The 20,943-nt window shown below is 38.2% G+C and overlaps 1 protein-coding gene across 3 annotated transcripts in view; it reads right to left on the bottom strand.

Annotated features, from left to right (window-relative positions):
• TBCK (TBC1 domain containing kinase) overlaps nt 1-20,943 on the bottom strand; it is a 209,617-nt gene that overhangs the window by 30,868 nt on the left and 157,806 nt on the right. For all 3 annotated transcript variants that reach the window (XM_070372045.1, XM_005887304.3, XM_070372047.1), the window contains 2 exons: nt 18,347-18,522; nt 869-1,028 (listed from right to left, as the gene is read on the bottom strand). In XM_070372045.1, the coding sequence (XP_070228146.1) occupies nt 869-1,028; nt 18,347-18,522 (336 nt within the window). The remainder of the gene's footprint in view (nt 1-868; nt 1,029-18,346; nt 18,523-20,943) is intronic.

The following is a 20,943-nucleotide window of genomic DNA, read 5'->3' as shown; positions in this document are numbered from 1 at the left end:
AAATAAATAAATTAAAAAAAAAAAAAGGTGAAGTTTTTGACTTCCAGAAACTACTCTGTTTCAAGTTTCAAAAATTTTAAGAACATAGCCAGAAGAGAGAAAAGCCATTTTACTGTTTCATATACTCCTCAGTTCCTGAAAGTTGATATCCTTCCCAAATTCTCTATTACCATAAAGCTTTGGGCCTGTAAGAAAGAAAACCCACAAATGATCCATCACAATCAACTTTCAAAACCACCAGTCAAGTCCCACTGTTTTTCTCCAATGAAAGGAACTGAATTTACTTCTTGTAATTTCAGAAAATAGTTAAAACATCAAAACCACAACAAAACATAGTAGGCTATCATTTGAAGTTTCCTAAGCTTAGTATTGAAGAAGGCAATGGCACCCCACTCTAGTACTCTTGCCTGGAAAATCCCATGGACGGAGGAGCCTGGTAGGCTACAGTCCATGGGGTCGCTAAGAGTCAGACACGACTGAGCAACTTCACTTTCACTTTTCACTTTCATGCATTGGAGAAGGAAATGGCAACCCACTCCAGCATTCTTGCCTGGAGAATCCCAGGGACGGGGGAGCCTGGTGGGCTGCCGTCTATGGGGTCGCACAGAGTCAGACACGACTGAAGCGACTTAGCAGCAGCAGCAGCAAGCTTAGTATTGATCCTGATGCTGTAGAGTGAGGAAAAAAGGCTTGAATTCTTCTATAAGGAAAAGGTAGACAATCTCTTTGATGTAAGAATATAGACAGATATTCAAAGCTCATTTGATTTGCAACCAGCTCCTGAAGAAATAACATTTAGACAACCTGTTGCAGTAGGCTGGTAAACAACTCATCATGAGGTCCATATGACATTTCTGAGTACACTTACCTCTGCTGTGTGCTTTGCCACATTCCCCACGATGACAATGACCTTCCCTTTGAAGCTCTGGAGCATGGCAGTGTAAGGTCCCTGGGTAAGCTCCCCTTCAGCAGTAAATGCAGTGCTGAATGGAATGTTGATGCTGCCTGAAATGTGACCCCGAACAAAACTGAGAAAAAAGGTTAAGGGAAACATTTATTTGTGTGCAGATTTGAATGTGTGAGAGAAGCTCACAGGGAATTAATTCTCAGAAGAGAGTACCATTAAAATCAAACACAAATGGAGATAAGACTTGAAAATCCCCTGAACAGACAAAACCAGTTTAGTCATACAAGCAAAGATTAATTTAGCTTGTTTTGCAAGACAAGCGAGGCTAACTTGACCTGGGTCACTTCTTGTTTATGCCTCTGAAAATTGTAAGTGAAACTTAAACTGTCTCCCTAAATTGATATTTGACGTTCACTACCCATTTCCCTTTCATTTAAGAAAATTCTAATATTGTAACCAGTCACTGAAAAATGGTCACTGCTGCTTTTTAACAATATACCTCTAAGCCTCACTCCATGTTTTGGTTCAACTGCTCCTGGTTTGCAAACTGTCTTTTGGTGTGTACACAATAAACTTTTAATTAATTACTACTTTATTAATTAACTTTTATTAATTACTGCTTTAGTTATTCATCAGTTTTACTTCTTTTTTCCCCCTGAACTTTTGACAGAAAGGAAAAAGATTAGCCAAAGATGTAAACAAGACTTTCTTGATTAAACAAAATATTGTGAAAGTGATCAGAATGCAGCAAATCAATGGCAATCACATAGGTTGTACAACATTCATGGCTTTCAATTCATTATTACTATTATTACTACTACTGTGATTATTTTAAAGCTCTATTACAAAAGAGTGCAATTAAAAAGATGATTCTTCCTATAGAGTCTATAGAGAAAGATATTATTATATCAATCACTTTTTTAAAAAGCATAAATTAACAACTACAAAAACTGCTCTGAAACAGATGTATACGATGCTTTGATAGGACATGTCAATTTGAGGAGGACAGGGAAAGTTTCCACTAGGAAATAAGTGATGGCTGAGGTAAATCTGAATAATTAATAAAAGTTAGGCAACAGAATAGAATACAGGTGGTATAGGGTGGTGGAAGGGACAAACTATTTAAGGCAGGAATGTGAGGTGTGTATTGGGGAGGCACATGACTAATCATGAGAAGGAAGGAAGGCCAGTATAGTGGAATGCAGAGAGCAAAGACAGCATAAGACTAGCCTGGAAATGAATGCAGAGGCCAGATCATACAGCGCCTTGCAGATCATGTTGTTAAAATTGGTCTTTCTCCTAGAGCGAGGAAAATCAGGAAGTATTTTAGGCAGATAAGAACAGATCACATTTGCACCTGGGCAACAAGTTGGAGAAAGGCTAGGAGGAGAGTGAATGTGAAGGTCAGTCTGTGAGACGTCTGTCTAGGCTGTATTTTGTCTCCTCCTTAACAATCACTGATGATAATCATGAAGAGATGTTTATGTTCAATATTAGCAACTCCCCCTGAACTTCCACTTTAGATATGTTCTTTACAAAATGGAAAAGACATAGCATTTTAAAAGGTTATATCACAAGCAACGAATATCTGCCCCCCCAAAAAAAACTAATCAGTCATTGCTGTAGAAGAATTATACATTATAATTATAATGTAATTAATATTATATTAATATAATTATAAAATTATAATTATTTATTGACATGAAAATTTCTCAACTGCCCCAGTTTGTAGGTTCATCTTTAGAATATTACTTCTCTCTGTTTCTGTCAATCTCTCTTTTTCCCTTATTAACACCAAGAGGAGAAATTTGAGGCTCCTACTCTCAAGATTGATGGTGGAGGTTGAACACATTATCTTAAACTTCTAGTCAGCTGTTAATTCATTTTTCTTTAAAGAGAAGCATTTGGCACTAATAATGAGGGGAAGGATGTAAAAAGTTCTGGAAAATGAAATGAGAAATAGAATAGATACCATTCCAGGTACACTGTTTAGTTAGAATGTTCTAGAACATTTCATCAGCTCTAGTTTTTTGAACATTTACAATGAAATGACTCAGTATTCAAAGTATTGGCTTCAGTTTTCAAGAACAGAAATGACTTTGTCCTCAGCATATAATTACTACAGTAGCACTTTAATCTTTAATAAGGATATACCATAAAAACTTTTGATTTTTCTCAAACTGTGAATATGACAACTCCACTATTTTCAGCAAAGCAATCTACATCTGCCAGCCTAAATCAACTGCCAGAGAGAGTTTCTGTGTTTATCAAATAGCCAGTGTCAACCATGTACATTTTTCCTTTTTAGTGTTTTTTCAGTAGCAAAAACAATACAAATCTATACTAGTTAAGTGCTCTAGCAGACACGTTTGCACTGCCTGCCCCAACCCTGCCTTCTTGTTTGAAAGGACCTCAACCACTGACCCTGATGAAAGGATGAGCGTAGGCGGTCACGTTTGCGTCAGGAGACCCCGCCACAATCAAGACTGACAGGACAGTAGGGAGAGGGAGGGCGAAGGTGGGTATCTGACATGGGCTGAGCCCATTAGACTCTCTCCCTTCAAAATCAAAGGTAAAAGGCAATGCTCAGACTGTGTTAAACTTATTCGAGCGCCTTCTCTATACATAATTTATTCAGCCACACATTAAAGAATTAAATAAAATTATTTACTTTACAAGATAAATTCTATATTTGGTTTAAAAAAAGTACCCACCTGTATCCAAATACCCAATATCTAATATCTGTATCTAAAGTCATACACAAGCATCTAGATGAGTTTCTAGGTTCAATATCACCAATTTATTACATGCTTTTAAAGAAGATTTTAGTCCAAATTGCCTTTTAGTCACTACAAGTATGTCATAAATTTATCATTCTAGAATTTGCTTTTGTGTTTTATGGTTTGATGTTTAAAAAAATGTTCACTAGATTAAATGTTAAAATGCTGACAAAGTATCATGGCAACAGAGTCCTTTGGGTAAGAGACAAGTTAGAATCCAAAATACAAAACTATTTCAAACCTTTTTAAAGCTATTTTAACACTTTGGACAATAAGACACAAAAGAAAAAAAATCTTAAACCACACTTGCCCCATTTTTAGTTTAGTTCAGTCAAAAAAATCCTGGAAAACATATAAAAGCACTCATCCAAGAACATTCTTGTCATAAAACTTATAGTGCAAATAAGATTGGGTAAACACGGATATTTGTAGACAGAATGATCAAACCTCTAGATAGCTATTAACTGTGTGACTGGCAAATAGCAGAGGAGAATGAGACTGGTCTAGTTACATATTAATACATTTACAATGAACATTCTCTTCTTAAGTAAGTTGGACAATGCAGACAGTTTTGGTTATTTAAAGATCTTGTTTCCTTGGTAATTATTTACCTTTCATTGCCTACAACAGAAATTCTCATATGACGCAAACATCATATGATGAAGTAGAACTTTTTCAGGGCAAATTCTAAACACATGAGAGGCTGTCAGACTCTTGTAAAGGCAGGTAGTCAAAGTTTTTTTTAATCTTCAGTCTTTCATAATCATAATAAAGTATTAGGTGTTTGAAAAATGAACAAAGAACAGATTCTGTATATTTTGTGTTAATAGGACAAATTGCAAGGAGATCCAACCAGTCCATTCAGAAGGAGATCAGCCCTGGGATTTCTTTGGAAGGAATGATGCTAAAGCTGAAACTCCAGTACTTTGGCCACCTCATGCGAAGAGTTGACTCATTGGAAAAGACTCTAATGCTGGGAGGGGTTGGGGGCAGGAGAAGAAGAGGACGACGGAGGATGAGATGGCTGGATGACATCACTGACTCGATGGACATGAGTCTGAGTGAACTCCAGGAGTTGGTGATGGACAGGGAGGCCTGGCGTGCTGCGATTCATGGGGTCGCAAAGAGTCGGACACAACTGAGTGACTGAACTGAAGTACAATGAAACAGAAGAAGATTTCTGACATATAGAGACTCTGATTAATTCTGGGCACAACATGGCAAGGAGAGCAAAATGATAAAAGAATACACTGCAATATGCACTTTCTCCATGATCAAAAGACTTGTTTTATTTCATTGAACTGAAGTAGAGGACAAATAGGAGAGGGAAATGGCAACCCACTCCAGTGTTCTTGCCTGGAGAATCCCAGGGACGGTGGAGCCTGGTGGGCTTCCGTCTCTGGGGTCACACAGAGTAGGACACGACTGTAGTGCCTTAGCAGCAGCAGCAGCAGAGGACAAATATGTGTGAGTTCTTTAGCTGACTCATTGGAAAAGACCCTGATGCTGGGAAACATTGAAGGTAGGAAGAGAAGGGGACAACAGAGGATGAGATGGTTGGATGGCATCATCGACTCGATGGACATGAGTTTGAGCAAGCTCTGGGAGTTGGTGATGGACAGGGAAGCCTGGCTTGCTGCACTCCATGGGGTTGAAAAGAGTCAGACACGACTGAGCAAATGAACTGAACTGAGAGACGAACATCCATTTTTTAGAATTGTGATTGTTACTTCATTGCTTAACCTCACATTCTAGACAAAAACTTGGATTCATTGCATTTGCCTTTTGCATTTGGGCTTCCCTTGGGGGTTCAGGTGGTAAAGAATCCACCTACACTTAAAGAGGTTCTATAGTGGGTATACTACCCAACAGATGGACACTATACTATTTTACAAACTATAACCTTAAAAAGCTTCAGCTTCACGTATCCAGTTTAGAGACCAAGGCTATAGAAGCCCAAGTATTTATGTGGTAATTAGCCTCAATCATATATACATCTTGATAGTGTACTTATAACAATGTCCACCATAATTTTAAGATTGGTTTTGGCAAAAAAAAAAACACAATAAAAACAATGCCACATATAAACACTAGCTATTATCTTTTCAGTGTTTATAAGACATTTTGCTATTTGGATTTTTAATGATGAATTTGAAAGAATTAAAAGACATAAGACATGATTAAAGAAGTTGATAGAAATTGCAATGAAATCTCTTCTATGGAATAGTAGTAGCTATAAAAACACAAAAGCATCTGATTACTATAGCAGTCACTGCCTCAGGTGTGTTTGTACCTTAAATATTTTTGTGTACGATAAAGGAGTTGGGTTATTAGAACAATATTAACAGGTAAGGATGATGTGTATTATCTTGTACATTTCTAAGATACGAAGACTTTCTTACAGTCACAAGTCAGTCTATATGATGGTACAAGAAGATGCATCACACTTTAATGAGGAATGCAGAAAAAATATTAGTTCTAAGAATAATATGGATACATGATATAGGTAAGTTACATAGGCAAATTTTCATATTCCAAAAAATTATTTACTTTACTAAAAGATTTTAAAATTTCTTTAAATAATTGATGGTTCAAAATTCAGTACAGAAATAACCTTAAGGTTTCTAAATTCTGAAAGTGCACAGCATTTCTCACTTGGTGACATCACACTTCTATACACAAAGCATACTTGTATCTTACCAGACCAAGAAGGTATGCTCAGTTATATGTTGGCTTCTTTGTTTGCTATGTTATAGTTTGCAAATTATAGTTAGTGTTAAAGAGCTCAAAGTAAAGGCTATACCTTTAGTATATCAAAAGCCAAAAGCTTTCTATTATATAACTAAGCTGTATTAACTGATATAAAAATTATACCCTTGAGATATCATTTTTCTTTGCTAAATCTATTGCTGCTTTCTTTGAATAGGATCACCATCTCCAAGTCACTCTAAAACCTCATTTTTGTTATCTCATTAGTGGCAACGTTCAACTGTACTATACTCATAAATTCCACTGTCCTATCTGTATCCCATTACCACTTGCCTATTTCAGACACTCATTACTTTGAGCTTAGACTATAGCAATAGCTTTTTGTTTTCTCCAATTCTCTTTTCCTTTGGAAATCCATTTTATTCACAATATTGTTATATTAAAATATTTAAAACAAAGTTCTGATTACCACACCCATCCTGAGAAAACTTCCAAGGCTGCCTACAGGACAAAGTCCAAATTTCTCAGTTCAGCGCTTATGAACAGAACCAAACTACTTCAATTCCAACCACACTGGATCACATACTGTTTCCAGCGTATGTTCTGCCTAGTTCCTATAGTTTTCCCTACCTAAATAGGGATACCTAAATATATTTTCTCTATATTTTTGAGTGTTCAAATATTATCTATCTTTTGAGAATTCCTCCATGAAAGTTTCCCTTCCTACAGTCTCTGTACATCTCTCATGACAGCCATTTGGTCTGTTATAACACATACTAATTTGGCTTTCCTGGTGGCTCAAAGGCAAAGAATCTGCCTGTCAATGCAGGAGACATGGATTCGATCCCTGAGTTGGGAAGATCCTCTAGATAAGTGCATGGCAATCCACTCCAATATTCTTGCCTGGGAAATCCCATGGACAGAGGAGCCTAGGAGGCTACAGTCCAGAGGACCGCAAGAGTCAGACATGACTTAGAGACTAAAACCATTAATACATACTAATGTACCTGACTTTCATCAAGACTTTAAATGACTTATATAAAGGATCTGTATTTATCTCATCTATGAAACTCTTACAATGCTTAATTTAGTGTCTAGAATACATCTAACATATTTGCTGAGTAAACAGATTTCAGCATTGTGCCAAACCTAGAGTAACTAGTATGAGGGGCAAATACACTAAATGCCTCCTGGCCTTCTAGCTTGTGGCACCACTACCTATCAATACTTGTTAGTGTTATGGTACATAATTATCTTTTGTCAAAATACAGTATGAGGAAAAAGAAACAGCAACAGGAGTCATTTCCCTGGATTTTCTCCAGCATAGATACCAACCCAAAGGGCCCAGGAAAACTAGTTTATTTTAGGGCAAAGCTAGAGACCTCACTCTGTGACTGCAAATATGAAGGAATATTTAAGTACATCAAATCTCTGGGTGAGTCCATCCTTCCAGGCTTGTCTGCACCATTCCTTCCACAGTCATTCTTTTTCTCACTGAAAGACAAATCTGAGCATGCCACTTAACTGATTAAAATCCTTTAACAGTTTCTCACAGCCTATGGAATAAAACCTGGATTTCCTAGCACATTATACAACATTCTCTGTAAGTTACCTTTGCCTACATTAGTCTCACTTTCTAACCTCATATATTCCAGCCAAGTATACCCAGAGTACTTGTAATTCCCTTATTGTGTCTTCCTCACATTCTTTGCACCCACCCACTACGTGTTTTTTCAGTCTCAAGTGTCTTCTTTCTCTTCATCGCTCGGGTGACTTCCACTTGTCTTTTAAGACCTGTTTCAGGCATTATCTGGCTTAGATGACCATCCTAATATTCCCAAGGCTTTCTGAGTATGGCTCAGACATAGAGCATTTCACACAGTATGGCAATTATCTATCTCATTTGTCTGCCTTAGCCATAAGACTGAGTTCCTGTTGGGCAGGGGCTCTGATTTAACCAAGCAAAGTAGGTTCTCAGGCAGGACTGACTGGTTGTTTAAATAAGGTTGATGGAACTCACGAACTGGGGCAATGGATAGGTGTCAGAGAAACCAGGAGCTCTCCTGTGCCGGTAGCTCAATGGTAAAGAATCTGACTGTAATGCAGGAGATGTGGGTTCGATTCCTGGGTCAAGAAGATCCCCTGGAGATGGAACCCACTCCAGTATTCTTGCCTGGGAAATCCCATGTGCAGAGGAGTCTGGCAGGCTAGAGTCCATGGGGTTGCAAAAGAGTTGGACACCACTGAGCAACTGAACAACAATTGATGTACTTCTCAAAACTATTAATCCAGACAGTGGAGACATTCTTCAGTAGTGGCTACCATATACTCCCACATTATACAAGGTCCATTCAGCTGTAGTAATATACATGAATAGAAACTGTAATTCAAGTACCTTAAATCTAGATCCAAACAAGAATCTTACTAAGCCTCTTTATTATCACTTTGCTCTGAACACAAGTACCTCAATATTACTTTGAAGACTTTTTTAGAAATTAATTCTTCAGGACACAGAGACAAGAGCAAATCTAGCATTTACTAAGGATGAATAACATGGTGTAATAATGAAAACAACTGAATTTATGTGCTTTTTAAATTAAAAACGTAAGCTTGAGGTCTTTCCTATAGCTTCTGATATTTAAAAAAAGTTAAGAGTTTTAAAAATAAAGCTTCAAAACCAACCTTGACTTCAAGCAAATGAGAACAGACCTTCAAAGTATTTCTATTCATAGATAACAGTTAGACCCACATTATATGACTAGGACACTAAATATGAACTCTGAAATTTGGAACTGAAATATTTAGGATATTTGAAACGAAATCTTTAGAAATATTAAAGAAAACATGGAACAAAATAGAAAGCCCAGAGATAAATCCACGCACCTATGGACACCTTATCTTTGACAAAGGAGGCAAGAATATACAATGGAGAAAAGACAATCTCTTTAACAAGTGGTGCTGGGAAAACTGGTCAACCACTTGTAAAAGAATGAAACTAGAACACTTTCTAGGAGAAGGTGATGGCACCCCACTCCAGTACTCTTGCCTGGAAAATCCCATGGATGGAGGAGCCTGGTAGGCTGCAGTCCATGGGGTCGCGAAGAGTTGGACACAATTGAGCGACTTCCCTTTCACTTTTTACTTTCATGCATTGGAGAAGGAAATGGCAACCCACTCCAGTGTTCTTGCCTGGAGAACCCAAGGGACGGGGGATCCTGGTGGGCTGCCATCTATGGGGTCGCACAGAGTCGGACACGACTGAAGCGACTTAGCAGCAGCAGCAGCAGAACACTTTCTAACACTATACACAAAAATAAACTCAAAATGGATTAAAGATCTAAACGTAAGACCAGAGAACTATAAAACTCCTAGAGGAGAACATAGGCAAAACACTCCCCGACATACATCACAGAAGGATCCTCTATGATCCACCTCCCAGAATATTGGAAATAAATGCAAAAATAAACAAATGGGACCTAATTAAAATTAAAAGCTTCTGCACAACAAAGGAAACTATAAGCAAGGTGAAAAGACAGCCTTCAGAATGGGAGAAAATAATAGCAAATGAAGCAACTGACAAACAACTAATCTCAAAAATATACAAGCAACTCCTGCAGCTCAATTCCAGAAAAATAAATGACCCAATCAAAAAATAGGACAAAGAACTAAACAGACATTTCTCCAAAGAAGACATACAGATGGCTAACAAACACATGAAAAGATGCTCAACATCACTCATTATCAGAGAAATGCAAATCAAAACCACAATGAGGTACCATTTCACACCAGTCAGAATGGCTGTGATCCAAAAGTCTACAAGCAATAAATGCTGGATAGGGTGTGGAGAAAAGGGAACTCTCTTACACTGTTGGTGGGAATGCAAACTAGTACAGGGACTATGGAGAACAGTGTGGAGATTCCTTAAAAAACCTGGAAATAGAACTGCCTTATGACCCAGCAATCCCATTGCTGGGCATACGCAACGAAGAAACCAGAATTGAAAGAGACATATGTACCCCAATGTTCATAGCAGCACTGTTTACAATAGCCAGGACATGGAAGCAACCTAGATGTCCATCAGCAGATGAGTGGATAAGAAAGCTGTGGTACATATACACAATGGAGTATTCAGTTCAGTTCAGTCGCTCAGTCATGTCCGACTCTTTGCGACCCCATGAATCGCAGCATGCCAGGCCTCCCTGTCCATCACCAACTCCTGGAGTTCACCCAGATTCACGTCCAAGTCAGTGATGCCATCCAGCCATCTCATCCTCTGTCGTCCCCTTCTCCTCCTGCCCCCAATCCCTCCCAGCATCAGAGTCTTTTCCAATGAGTCAACTCTTCGCATGAGGTGGCCAAAGTACTGGAGTTTCAGCTTTAGCATCATTCCTTCCAAAGAAATCCCAAGGCTGATCTCCTTCAGAACAGACTGGTTGGATCTCCTTGCAGTCCAAGGGACTCTCAAGAGTCTTCTCCAACACCACAGTTCAAAAGCATCAATTCTTTGGCACTCAGCCTTCTTCACAGTCCAACTCTCACATCCATACATGACCACAGGAAAAACCATAGCCTTGACTAGACAGACCTTTGTTGGCAAAGTAATGTCTCTGCTTTTGAATATGCTATCTAGGTTGGTCATAACTTTCCTTCCAAGGAGTAAGCGTCTTTTAATTTCATGGCTGCAGTCACCATCTGCAGTGATTTTGGAGCCCAGAAAAATGAAGTCTGACACTGTTTCCCCATTGATTTCCCATGAAGTGATGGGACCAGATGCCATGATCTTCGTTTTCTGAATGTTGAGCTTTAAGCCAACTTTTTCACTCTCTACTTTCACTTTCATCAAGAGGCTTTTGAGTTCCTCTTCACTTTCTGCCATAAGGGTGGTGTCATCTGCATATCTGAGGTTATTGATATTTCTTCCGGCAATCTTGATTCTAGCTTGTGCTTCTTCCAGTCCAGCGTTTCTCATGATGTACTCTGCATATAAGTTAAATAATCAGGGTGACAATATACAGCCTTGACATACTCCTTTTCCTATTTGGAGCCAGTCTGTTGTTCCATGTCCAGTTCTAACTGTTGCTTCCTGACCTGCATACAAATTTCTCAAGAGGCAGGTCAGGTGGTCTGGTATCCCCATCTCTTTCAGAATTTTCCACAGTTTATTGTGATCCACACAGTCAAAGGCTTTGGCATAGTCAATAAAGTAGAAATAGATGTTTTTCTGGAATTCTCTTGCTTTTTCCATGATCCAGCGGATGTTGGCAATTTGGTCTCTGGTTCCTCTGCCTTTTCTAAAACCAGCTTGAACATCAGGAAGTTCACAGTTCACATATTGCTGAAGCCTGGCTTGGAGAATTTTGAGCATTACTTTACTAGCGTGTGAGATGAGTGCAATTGTGCAGTAATCACGATGTTGTGATCACTGACCTAGAGCCAGACATCCTGGAATGTGAAGTCAAGTGGGCCTTAGAAAGCATCACTATGAACAAAGCTAGTGGAGGTTATGGAATTCCAGTCGAGCTATTTCAAATCCTGAAAGATGATGCTGTGAAAGTGCTTCACTCAATATGCCAGCAATTTTGGAAAACTCAGTAGTGGCCACAGGACTGGAAAAGGTCAGTTTTCATTCCAATCCCAAAGAAAGGCAATGCCAAAGAATGCTCAAACTACCGCACAATTGCACAATGGAGTATTACTTAGCCATTAAAAAGAATACATTTGAATCAGTTCTAATGAGGTGGATGAAACTGGAGCCTATTATACAGAGTGAAGTAAGCCAGAAAGAAAAACACCAATACAGTATACTAACGCCTATATATGGACTTTAGAAAGATGGTAACGACAACCCTGTATGTGAGACAGCAAAAGAGACACAGATGTATAGAACAGTCTTTTGGACTCTGTGGGAGAGGGAGAGGGTGCATGACGGGAGAATGGCATTGAAACATGTATATCATATAAGAAATGAATTGCCAGTCCAGGTTCGATGCAGGATGCTTGGGGCTGGTGTACTGGGATGACCCAGAGGGATGGTACAGGGAGGGAGGTGGGAGGGGGGTTCAGGATGGGGAACACGTGTACACACCCGTGGTGGATTCATGTTGATGCATGGCAAAACCAATACAATATTGCAAAGCAATTAACCTCCAATTAAAATAAATAAATTTAAATTAAAAAAAAGAAAACAGCGGTTTAACTTGTGTATTATCTTTAAAACTATTAAATACTTATCAAATTTATGTACTACCTGAGGAACATTTTCTATTGCCTCTTTAAAATATTCAATTATTGTTTGCTCTGAAGTTTCCATTATGTACTGAAGGACAAAAATAACTGACCTGAACCTTTACCTAGATTAACAATTCATGTTTCCTTCTTATAAAAACAAAAAGAAAATAAGATTTCAACAAAACTTTGCTGTTTAGCCTCCCTGATATAAGCCGTTTAGCTCTACTATTGAGAATATGAACTAGATTATCTCTAGGGTTCCTTCATATTCTAAAGCTGGGATTATATCTCTATTCCAAGTGTATGAAGTCTGTCTTCATGTCCTCCAGCCTTCCTTGTCTAAATTCCCCTCCTCTCTTGGTCTCCTCCTAGGTTAGAGGCAGTTCTCATATTTTTGACATACTTCTCCTCACCTACAATCACAAAAACTGATAATAGATTAAAATATTATCTCTGTGATGGGGTTCAGGACACGTCACCCCAAATTACGACATCTTGACATACTGAATATTTTAAGCCGAAGGAATTTGAGAAATGTCATGTGCAGGAAGGATTTTCTGACCTTCCCATGCATCAGGTCATAAAACCTTCAATTGAGAGATGCCCTGCTTATATTCGGCTTCTCAGGTGGTGGTAGTGGTAAAGAACCTGTGTGCCAATGCAGGAGACATAAGAGATGCAAGTTGGATCCCTAGGCCGGGAAGATCCCCTGGAGGAGGGCATGGCAACCCATTCCCGTACTCTTGCCTGGAGAATTACAGACAGAGGAGCCTGGAGAGCTGTAGTCCACAGGGTCGCACATAGTGGGACATGATCGAAGTGACTTAGCTCACGTGCCCGCTCCTTATATTAATACTTAGAGGATAGGAACATCCTTATCTTCAAGACTGAGGAACACTAAGAGGAATCTGAATGGACAGGTCTTGCTAAGTTTTCCTTGGTTTACTACAAAAGTTTACAACGCTTAGCTCAAACCCCTTTTGCTCTATCACATTTTCCCATGGCTGTCTACTTTTCATCAGACCTAGCTTAAAAACACTCAGGTTTAGTCAATTCTTCACGTGTTCCTTATGAAGGCGCTTATGTCATATAAAACTTCTATTAAATAAAATCTGTATACTTTTCTGTTGTGAATTTGTCTTCTGTTATAGGGGTCCCTATAGAAAAGAACTTAGAAAAGTAGAGGAAAAAGGTACTTTTCTTTCCCTATGTGCATAGCAGAGTTCTAGGGAGGGGTAAGGCTGTCCTTTGAATTCACTGGTAGCTTATCTTGCTGAAGGATAACACTGCCTCCTTCCTTTTCATAAATGATCATTTTAATTATTTTACATAGGTGAAGAAAGACAACATGAAATTTAATTCTAGACAGAGTAAAATGTATGAGGAAAGCAAATTTTTCACCGATATAAAGATGTATCACCTATATGAAGAAGTGTATTAGCCAAATTTTCCTGCTTAATTGATCCATAAAAGCAGAGGATAAAAAAATGATTGTGTGTGTGCTCAGTCATCTCTGACTCTTTGCTACTCCATGGACTGTAGCCTGCCAGTCTTCTCTGTTCATGGAATTTTCCAGGCAAGCATACTGGAGTGGGTTGCCATTTCCTATACCAGGAGATGTTCCTGACCCAGGGACTCAATTTGTGTCTCCCATGTTTCCTGCTTTGGCAGGTGGATTCATTACCACTGAGCCACCTGGGAAGCATAAAAAATGACATAAGAAGACTATAAACAGTTAAATATTATATACAACACTTAAAAAGATAACTTTCTTAGGGGAAGAAAAAGATGTTACAGAGTTTCTGGTTTGGTTTTTTTTTCCTCCCTGCTGTACTGTATAGGACTATAATTTGTAGGCACTGGAGAAATAAAACTATTTAAAAAATATACTAGTGTTAAATATTTATTCATTTCTTAAACAGATAGGAAAAGTCATGTTAATCCCAGAGTTTAACTGAAAAATTAAGTTAGTCTACAAAAATGATTCCTTGAAAAAATATGAAGATTTCAACAGGCTTACTTTGTTAGTTTTAAAATTACAGCATCTTAGTGACAGTTTTGGAAAATTTTAATAAAACATACTTTGAAAGCATTAGATCTTATAAATTAAGTTACTACAGTAGGAAAGAACCTTTCTAACATGCTTCCTCTCTCAAAGCATTCCAAATTTTCTCTACAGTATTTAAAATAACTCATTTTTCTTTGATTCTGTGTCTGTGTCTGTATAAAGATAAGTAGTAGTCGTATTTAATTGGGATTAAGGCCCCTACACACAGAGGCACTGGAATCTACAGTTCAGTTTGTGTGTACGACCTGAAGAATGTATACCATGTATGGGACTTCCCAGGCAGTACAGTGGTAAAGAGTCCGCCTGCCAATGCAGGAGACACAGGAGATGTGAGTTTGATCCCTGGCTCCGGAAGATTCCCTGGAGTAGGAAATGGCAATCCATTCCAGTATTCTTGCCTGGAAAAACTGCATGGACAGAGAAGCCTCGCAGGCTATAGTCCACAGGGTTGCAAAAAGTCAGACACGACTGAGTACGTACAGACATACAGTGTATGAACACATAATTTGGAATCAATACACATCTCATTCAGTCAATAATTTATATTAAGTGACATATCTCAATCTTGTTTATGCTTGCTGAATAGTCCTATGAAAAGACCAAACAGCCACCTGCATAAAGCTTGGAGAATAAAGCTTGGAACATGTCCTGGCTATTATAAACAGTGCTGCGATGACCATCAGCAGATGAATGGATAAGAAAGTTGTGGTACATATACACAATGGAGTATTACTCAGCCATTAAAAAGAATACATTTGAATCAGTTCTAATGAGGTGGATGAAACTGGAGCCTATTATACAGAGTGAAGTAAGCCAGAAGGGAAAACACCAATAGAGTATACTAATGCATATATATGGAATTTAGAAAGATGGTAACAATAACCCTGTGTACGAGACAGCAAAAGAGACACTGATGTATAGAACAGTCTTATGGACTCTATGGGAGAGGGAGAGGGTGGGAAGATTTGGGAGAATGGCATTGAAACATGTAAAATATCATGTAAGAAACGAGTTGCCAGTCCAGGTTCGATGCACGATACTGGATGCTTGGGGCTAGTGCACTGGGACGACCCAGAGGGATGGTATGGGGAGGGAGGAGGGAGGAGGGTTCAGGATGGGGAACACATGTATCTCTGTGGCGGATTCATTTTGATATTTGGCAAAACTAATACAATTATGTAAAGTTTAAAAATAAAATAAAATTAGAAAAAAAAAAAAAAGCTTGGAACATGAGGCTAGCTCTACCAACTGTCAGTTATCTGCCCTTGCGAAAGTTGATCAGCCTTTTCAAGCCTCAGTTTCTTCATCAGTAAAATAGAGATATTATTTTATGCCACGCTTGGCACACTGTGAGAGCTTAATGATCACTATTATTGGAAGTCAATTCACTTATATCTATTGAATCTTAATAAATTATTCATTCTAAGTGTCTCTCATTTTAAAGAAACAGGTCAGGCATAAAACTGCCACCATGTACATTTTTGTATCTTCAACAGGACAGTGAAAAGTCTTTAACCAACAGCATAAATCTCTCATCGTGGATTTTTTTGAATAGTGATTACAGGTAGTTGAGTAATTAAAAGTATGTTAGTAACTCTAAACTCACACTGTAGAGATTTCTGACTGCCCCATACCTTCTGGCTTCAGTGACTATCTCCTTTGAGAAAAGATGATATCTCAGCAGAGCTGAATGATGTAAAGAGGCAGGCTATAAAAGATGTGGGGAGAAATATTCTAGGCAGGAGGAGCGAGGGCAAAGGCCTTGATGTATAAATATGCTTGGCCATTTTGGACCGGCAAGAAACCAGCAAGTACAGTAAGAGAGGAAATCAGAGGAGATAAAGTCACTGAAGCCAGGTCTCTGCCGAGTCCCAACCTTGAACCAAGAGTGGTAGGATGACATAAAGACACTCCTACGTTGGGCAACTCACCTATACTTATCAGAGAACAATGTTCAGGTGAGTTGCTCTGCTTTCTGCTGTTCTATTTATATTTATTCTGTATAAAATAAAGGAGAGTTTTAATAAAAATTAAAGTCAGACCACAAGCTTTGGAAAACTTGGATTGAATGTTCCTTTCATACTGTGTGTATTTAAAAATTTCAAGTGGTTAATTAAGTAGCTTGAAAGGAAATATCAGGAGTGTGGTGTATACATAAACTGTTTTAATTATTTTAGTAATAGTCCTTAACATTAGGATAAATCACTGTAAAATTATGCTTTTTTGGATGGTTTTATGAGTCAGTAAATAAAAGTAAAAGTAAAGTAAATATTGCTCAGTTGTGTCTGACTCTTTGTGACCCCATGGACTATGGCGTACCAGGTTCCTCCGTCCATGGGGTTTTCCAGGCAAGAACACTGGAGTGGGTTGCCATTTCCTTCTCCAATAACTAAAGGCTCAACCAAAAGAAACATAAACTATAACATTAAGAAACTAAAAGTACTTAAAACGTTTGAAATCATGGATAAGTAGAACTTGTACATCAGGGGTCCCTGACCAGTCAATTGGAACTGAATGCTTCTTTTGGGAGTCCACTCTACTCTGCTGAGGAACTCTTAGTACCCCTAATGCCCTAACACCAGAAACATGAACATTTATATTTTCCCCAAACTTGGGGTCTCACAGTCTAGGGAAAGTAGAAACTTTTCACAGAAAGATGGTGAGGTATCATTTGAAGTAGAAGGCTCTCAAAGTATTTTCAGTAATCTAAGATTCTAAGGATTGCTTCAGGAGTTCTGGAAATCTATGGCTTGAATTTCATTTTAAAATTTCATTTCAAAAACTGTGATTGAAAATATGCACATGAAAACTTATATGCCAGCTTCAGCATATAAGAAACCACCAACTTGCCAATCCTCATCCACATATAACCCTTATTTATAGTTAGTAAATGCTACAAATGTTAACTTACAAAGAAAATTAATTGTAAAAAATTTCTTCATTTATATTTTATATATTGAGATTCTAAGAAAGATTTTAAGAGGTAGTTACCTGGTTCAAAAAAACAAAAACAAAAACAGAAAATCATTTATCTAGATTTAAGAGTATAGAGAATCAAGACATGCTTTACAAAAATCTGATAGAGATGAAAATATAAGGAGAAAGACTAAACTATTACTACTTTGTAACTTTTTATATTTTAATGCCAAGCAAAACCACCAGAAATTATGGTACATTTAATAGTAAAATATCAGTGGAAAATACTTTAACATGTTCCCTATAAGCCAATATTTTGAAAATTATAATAAATAAAAGTTCAGAGTTGAGATCTGGTGAACTTTCCTCTCTAGGCTAAGAGGTAGATCAGGTAAACACTTACTTTTCATCTCTGCCAAAGTTTTATCTATGCCAGGAAGGATTCAAATTCCCCCAGGAGTACCAATATACACCAGAGAAACACAAAAACCAAGAAAATAGCCCACTATTCTGGTGTTGTTTGGAAAGTATTTTAAGCTCTCTGGTATGTAATGTTATCTTATGAAACATTATATTAATATTATGCAAGTCTGTTCTGGCACCAGTTTGAGATTTAGCTATCTGAATTCAGAGGAATCCCAAACATGTTCATTGTTTTTATCACATGCCCTTTAAATGAAAAGGAAGCAATGTGAATAAAGCAGTACCACCCTTTAAAACCAAATGTGTAAAGGATACTCTTCACTATTCCGGATGTCGACTACCAAGAGCTTTGGTTTACTGGACTTTGTCTTCTTGGTGGGTGTTTTGAAGTGGCCAGTCACTGTCAGCTCACACAAGTCAATCAGGTCCTCTGCTGAAATCCGGGGTGATACTTCCGACTTTAGGTCATTTAACGGAATGGATTCTCTTGACTGAAAAAAATGAACAAACAATACAAATATTGAGACTATTACAGAGAGACAAACTATAGCCAGTATAGAATATCTTCAAGTTTTTATATCAATCACTATAGCATATGGGAGAAATATAGAAATATGAGATATAGAAAACTATATCTCATTTTAGCAGTGTACTGTGTACCTATTTCCTATCACTGATGTTTACTTTTTTATTACTCACACATATTGTTGTTGTCTGGGAAAGACTAGGGATCTCTTCAAGAAAATTAGAGGTACCAAGGAAACATTTCATGCAAAGATGGGCTCATTAAAGGACAGAAATGGTAGGGACCTAACAGAAACAGAAGATATTAAGAAGAGGTGGCAAGAATACACAGAAGAACTTTACAAAAAAGATCTTCACGACCCAGATAATCACGATGGTGTGATCACTCACCTAGAGCCAGACATCCTGGAATGTGCAGTCAAGTAGGCCTTAGGAAGCATCACTATGAACAAAGCTAGTGGAGGTGATAGAATTTCAGCTGAACTATTTCAAATCCTAAAATATGATGCTATAAACGTGCTGCACTCAATATGCCAGCAAATTTGGAAAACTGAGCAGTGGCCACAGGACGGGAAAAGGTCAGTTTTCATTCCAATCCCAAAGAAAGGCAATGCCAAAGAATGCTCAAACTACCACACAATTGCACTCATCTCACACACTAAGCAAAGTAATGTGCAAAATTCTCCAAACCAGGCTTCAGTAATATGTGAACCATGAACTTGCAGATGTTCAAGCTGGTTGTAGAAAAGGCAGAGGAACCAGAGATCAAATTCCCAACATCCGCTGGACCATCGAAAAAGCAAGAAAAACATTCAGAAATACATCTTTTCTGCTTTATTGACTATGCCAAAGCCTTTGTGTGGATCACAATAAACTGTGGAAAATTCTGAAAGAGATGGGAATATCAGACCACCTGACCTGCCTCTTAAGAAACCTGTATGAAGGTCAGGAAGCAACAGTTAGAACTGGACATGGAAAAACAGACTGGCTCCAAATAGGAAAAGGAATATGTCAAGGCTGTATATTGTCACCCTGCTTATTTAACTTATATGTAGAATACATGAGAAATGCTGGGCTGGAAGAAGCACAAACTGGAATCAAGATTGCTGGGAGAAATATCAATAACCTCAGATATGCAGATGACACCACCCTTATGGCAGAAAGTGAAGAACTAAAAAGCCTCTTGATGAAAGTGAAAGAGGACAGTGAAAAGGTTGGCTTAAAGCTCAACATTCAGAAAACTAAGATCATGGCATCCGGTCTCGTCACTTCATGGCAAATAGATGGGGAAACAGTGGCTGACTTCATTTTTTGGGGCTTCAAAATCACTGTAGATGGTGATTGCAGCCATGAAATTAAAAGACGCTTGCTCCTTGGAGGGAAAGTTATGACCAACCTAGACAGCATATTAAAAAGCAGAGACATTACTTTGTCAACAAAGGTCCGTCTAGTCAAGGCTGAAGTTTTTCCAGGGGTCATGCATGGATGTGAGAGTTGAACTATAAAGAAAGCTGAGCGCCGAAGAATTGATGCTTTTGAACTGTGGTGCTGGAGAAGACTCTTGAGAGTTCTTGGACTGCAAGGAGATCCAACCAGTCCATTCTAAAGGAGGTCAGTCCTGGGTGTTCATTGGAAGGACTGATGTTGAAGCTGAAACTCCAATACTTTGGCCACCTGATGCGAAGAGCTGACTCATTTGAAAAGACCCTGATGCTGGGAAAGATTGAGGGCAGGAGGAGAAGAGGATGAGATGGTTGGATGGCATCACTGACTCAATGGACATGAGTTTGGGTAAACTCTGGGAATTGGTGATGGACAGGGAGGCCTGGCATGCTGCAGTTCATGGGGTTGCAGGGAGTCGGACACGACTGAGCAACTGAACTGAACTGAACTGAATACTGGAGTGGGTTGCCATTTCCTTCTCCAGGGAATTTTCCCAACCCAGGGATTGAACTCTTGTCTTTTGTGTCTCCCGTACTGCCAGGAAGATTTTTTTTTTTTTTTTTACCACTGAGCCACCTGGGAAAGCACACATAGGAAACCATTAATCTTTTCCTTCACTACAACTTCCGAGCTCAAATGTGATGCAAAGAAATGAGGTAGACTTTTCCTTATGAGAGCACTGTTTATCTTTAAAAACAACTCTTTTAAGAACATTTCATTTTTCAAGTATAATTACTGTTGTTGTAAATTGCATTAGTTAAAGTCTGGTAATATGAGAAATTGTTTTGTGACTCAGTATTGAACTTTTCTAACATGAGTTATGTTACTTATGAATGGTTGGGTGGAAATTAGATTCACAGAAATGAAGAACAACATAATGATTTCTTAGATAATTAAAGTAAATTGACAATGTATTTTAATTGTAAAGGAGATAAAATCAGACT

This window comes from Bos mutus, chromosome 6 (genome assembly GCF_027580195.1).
Source record: "Bos mutus isolate GX-2022 chromosome 6, NWIPB_WYAK_1.1, whole genome shotgun sequence".
Classification (NCBI taxonomy): domain Eukaryota; kingdom Metazoa; phylum Chordata; class Mammalia; order Artiodactyla; family Bovidae; genus Bos; species Bos mutus.
This window is presented reverse-complemented; position numbering and strand designations above follow the sequence as displayed.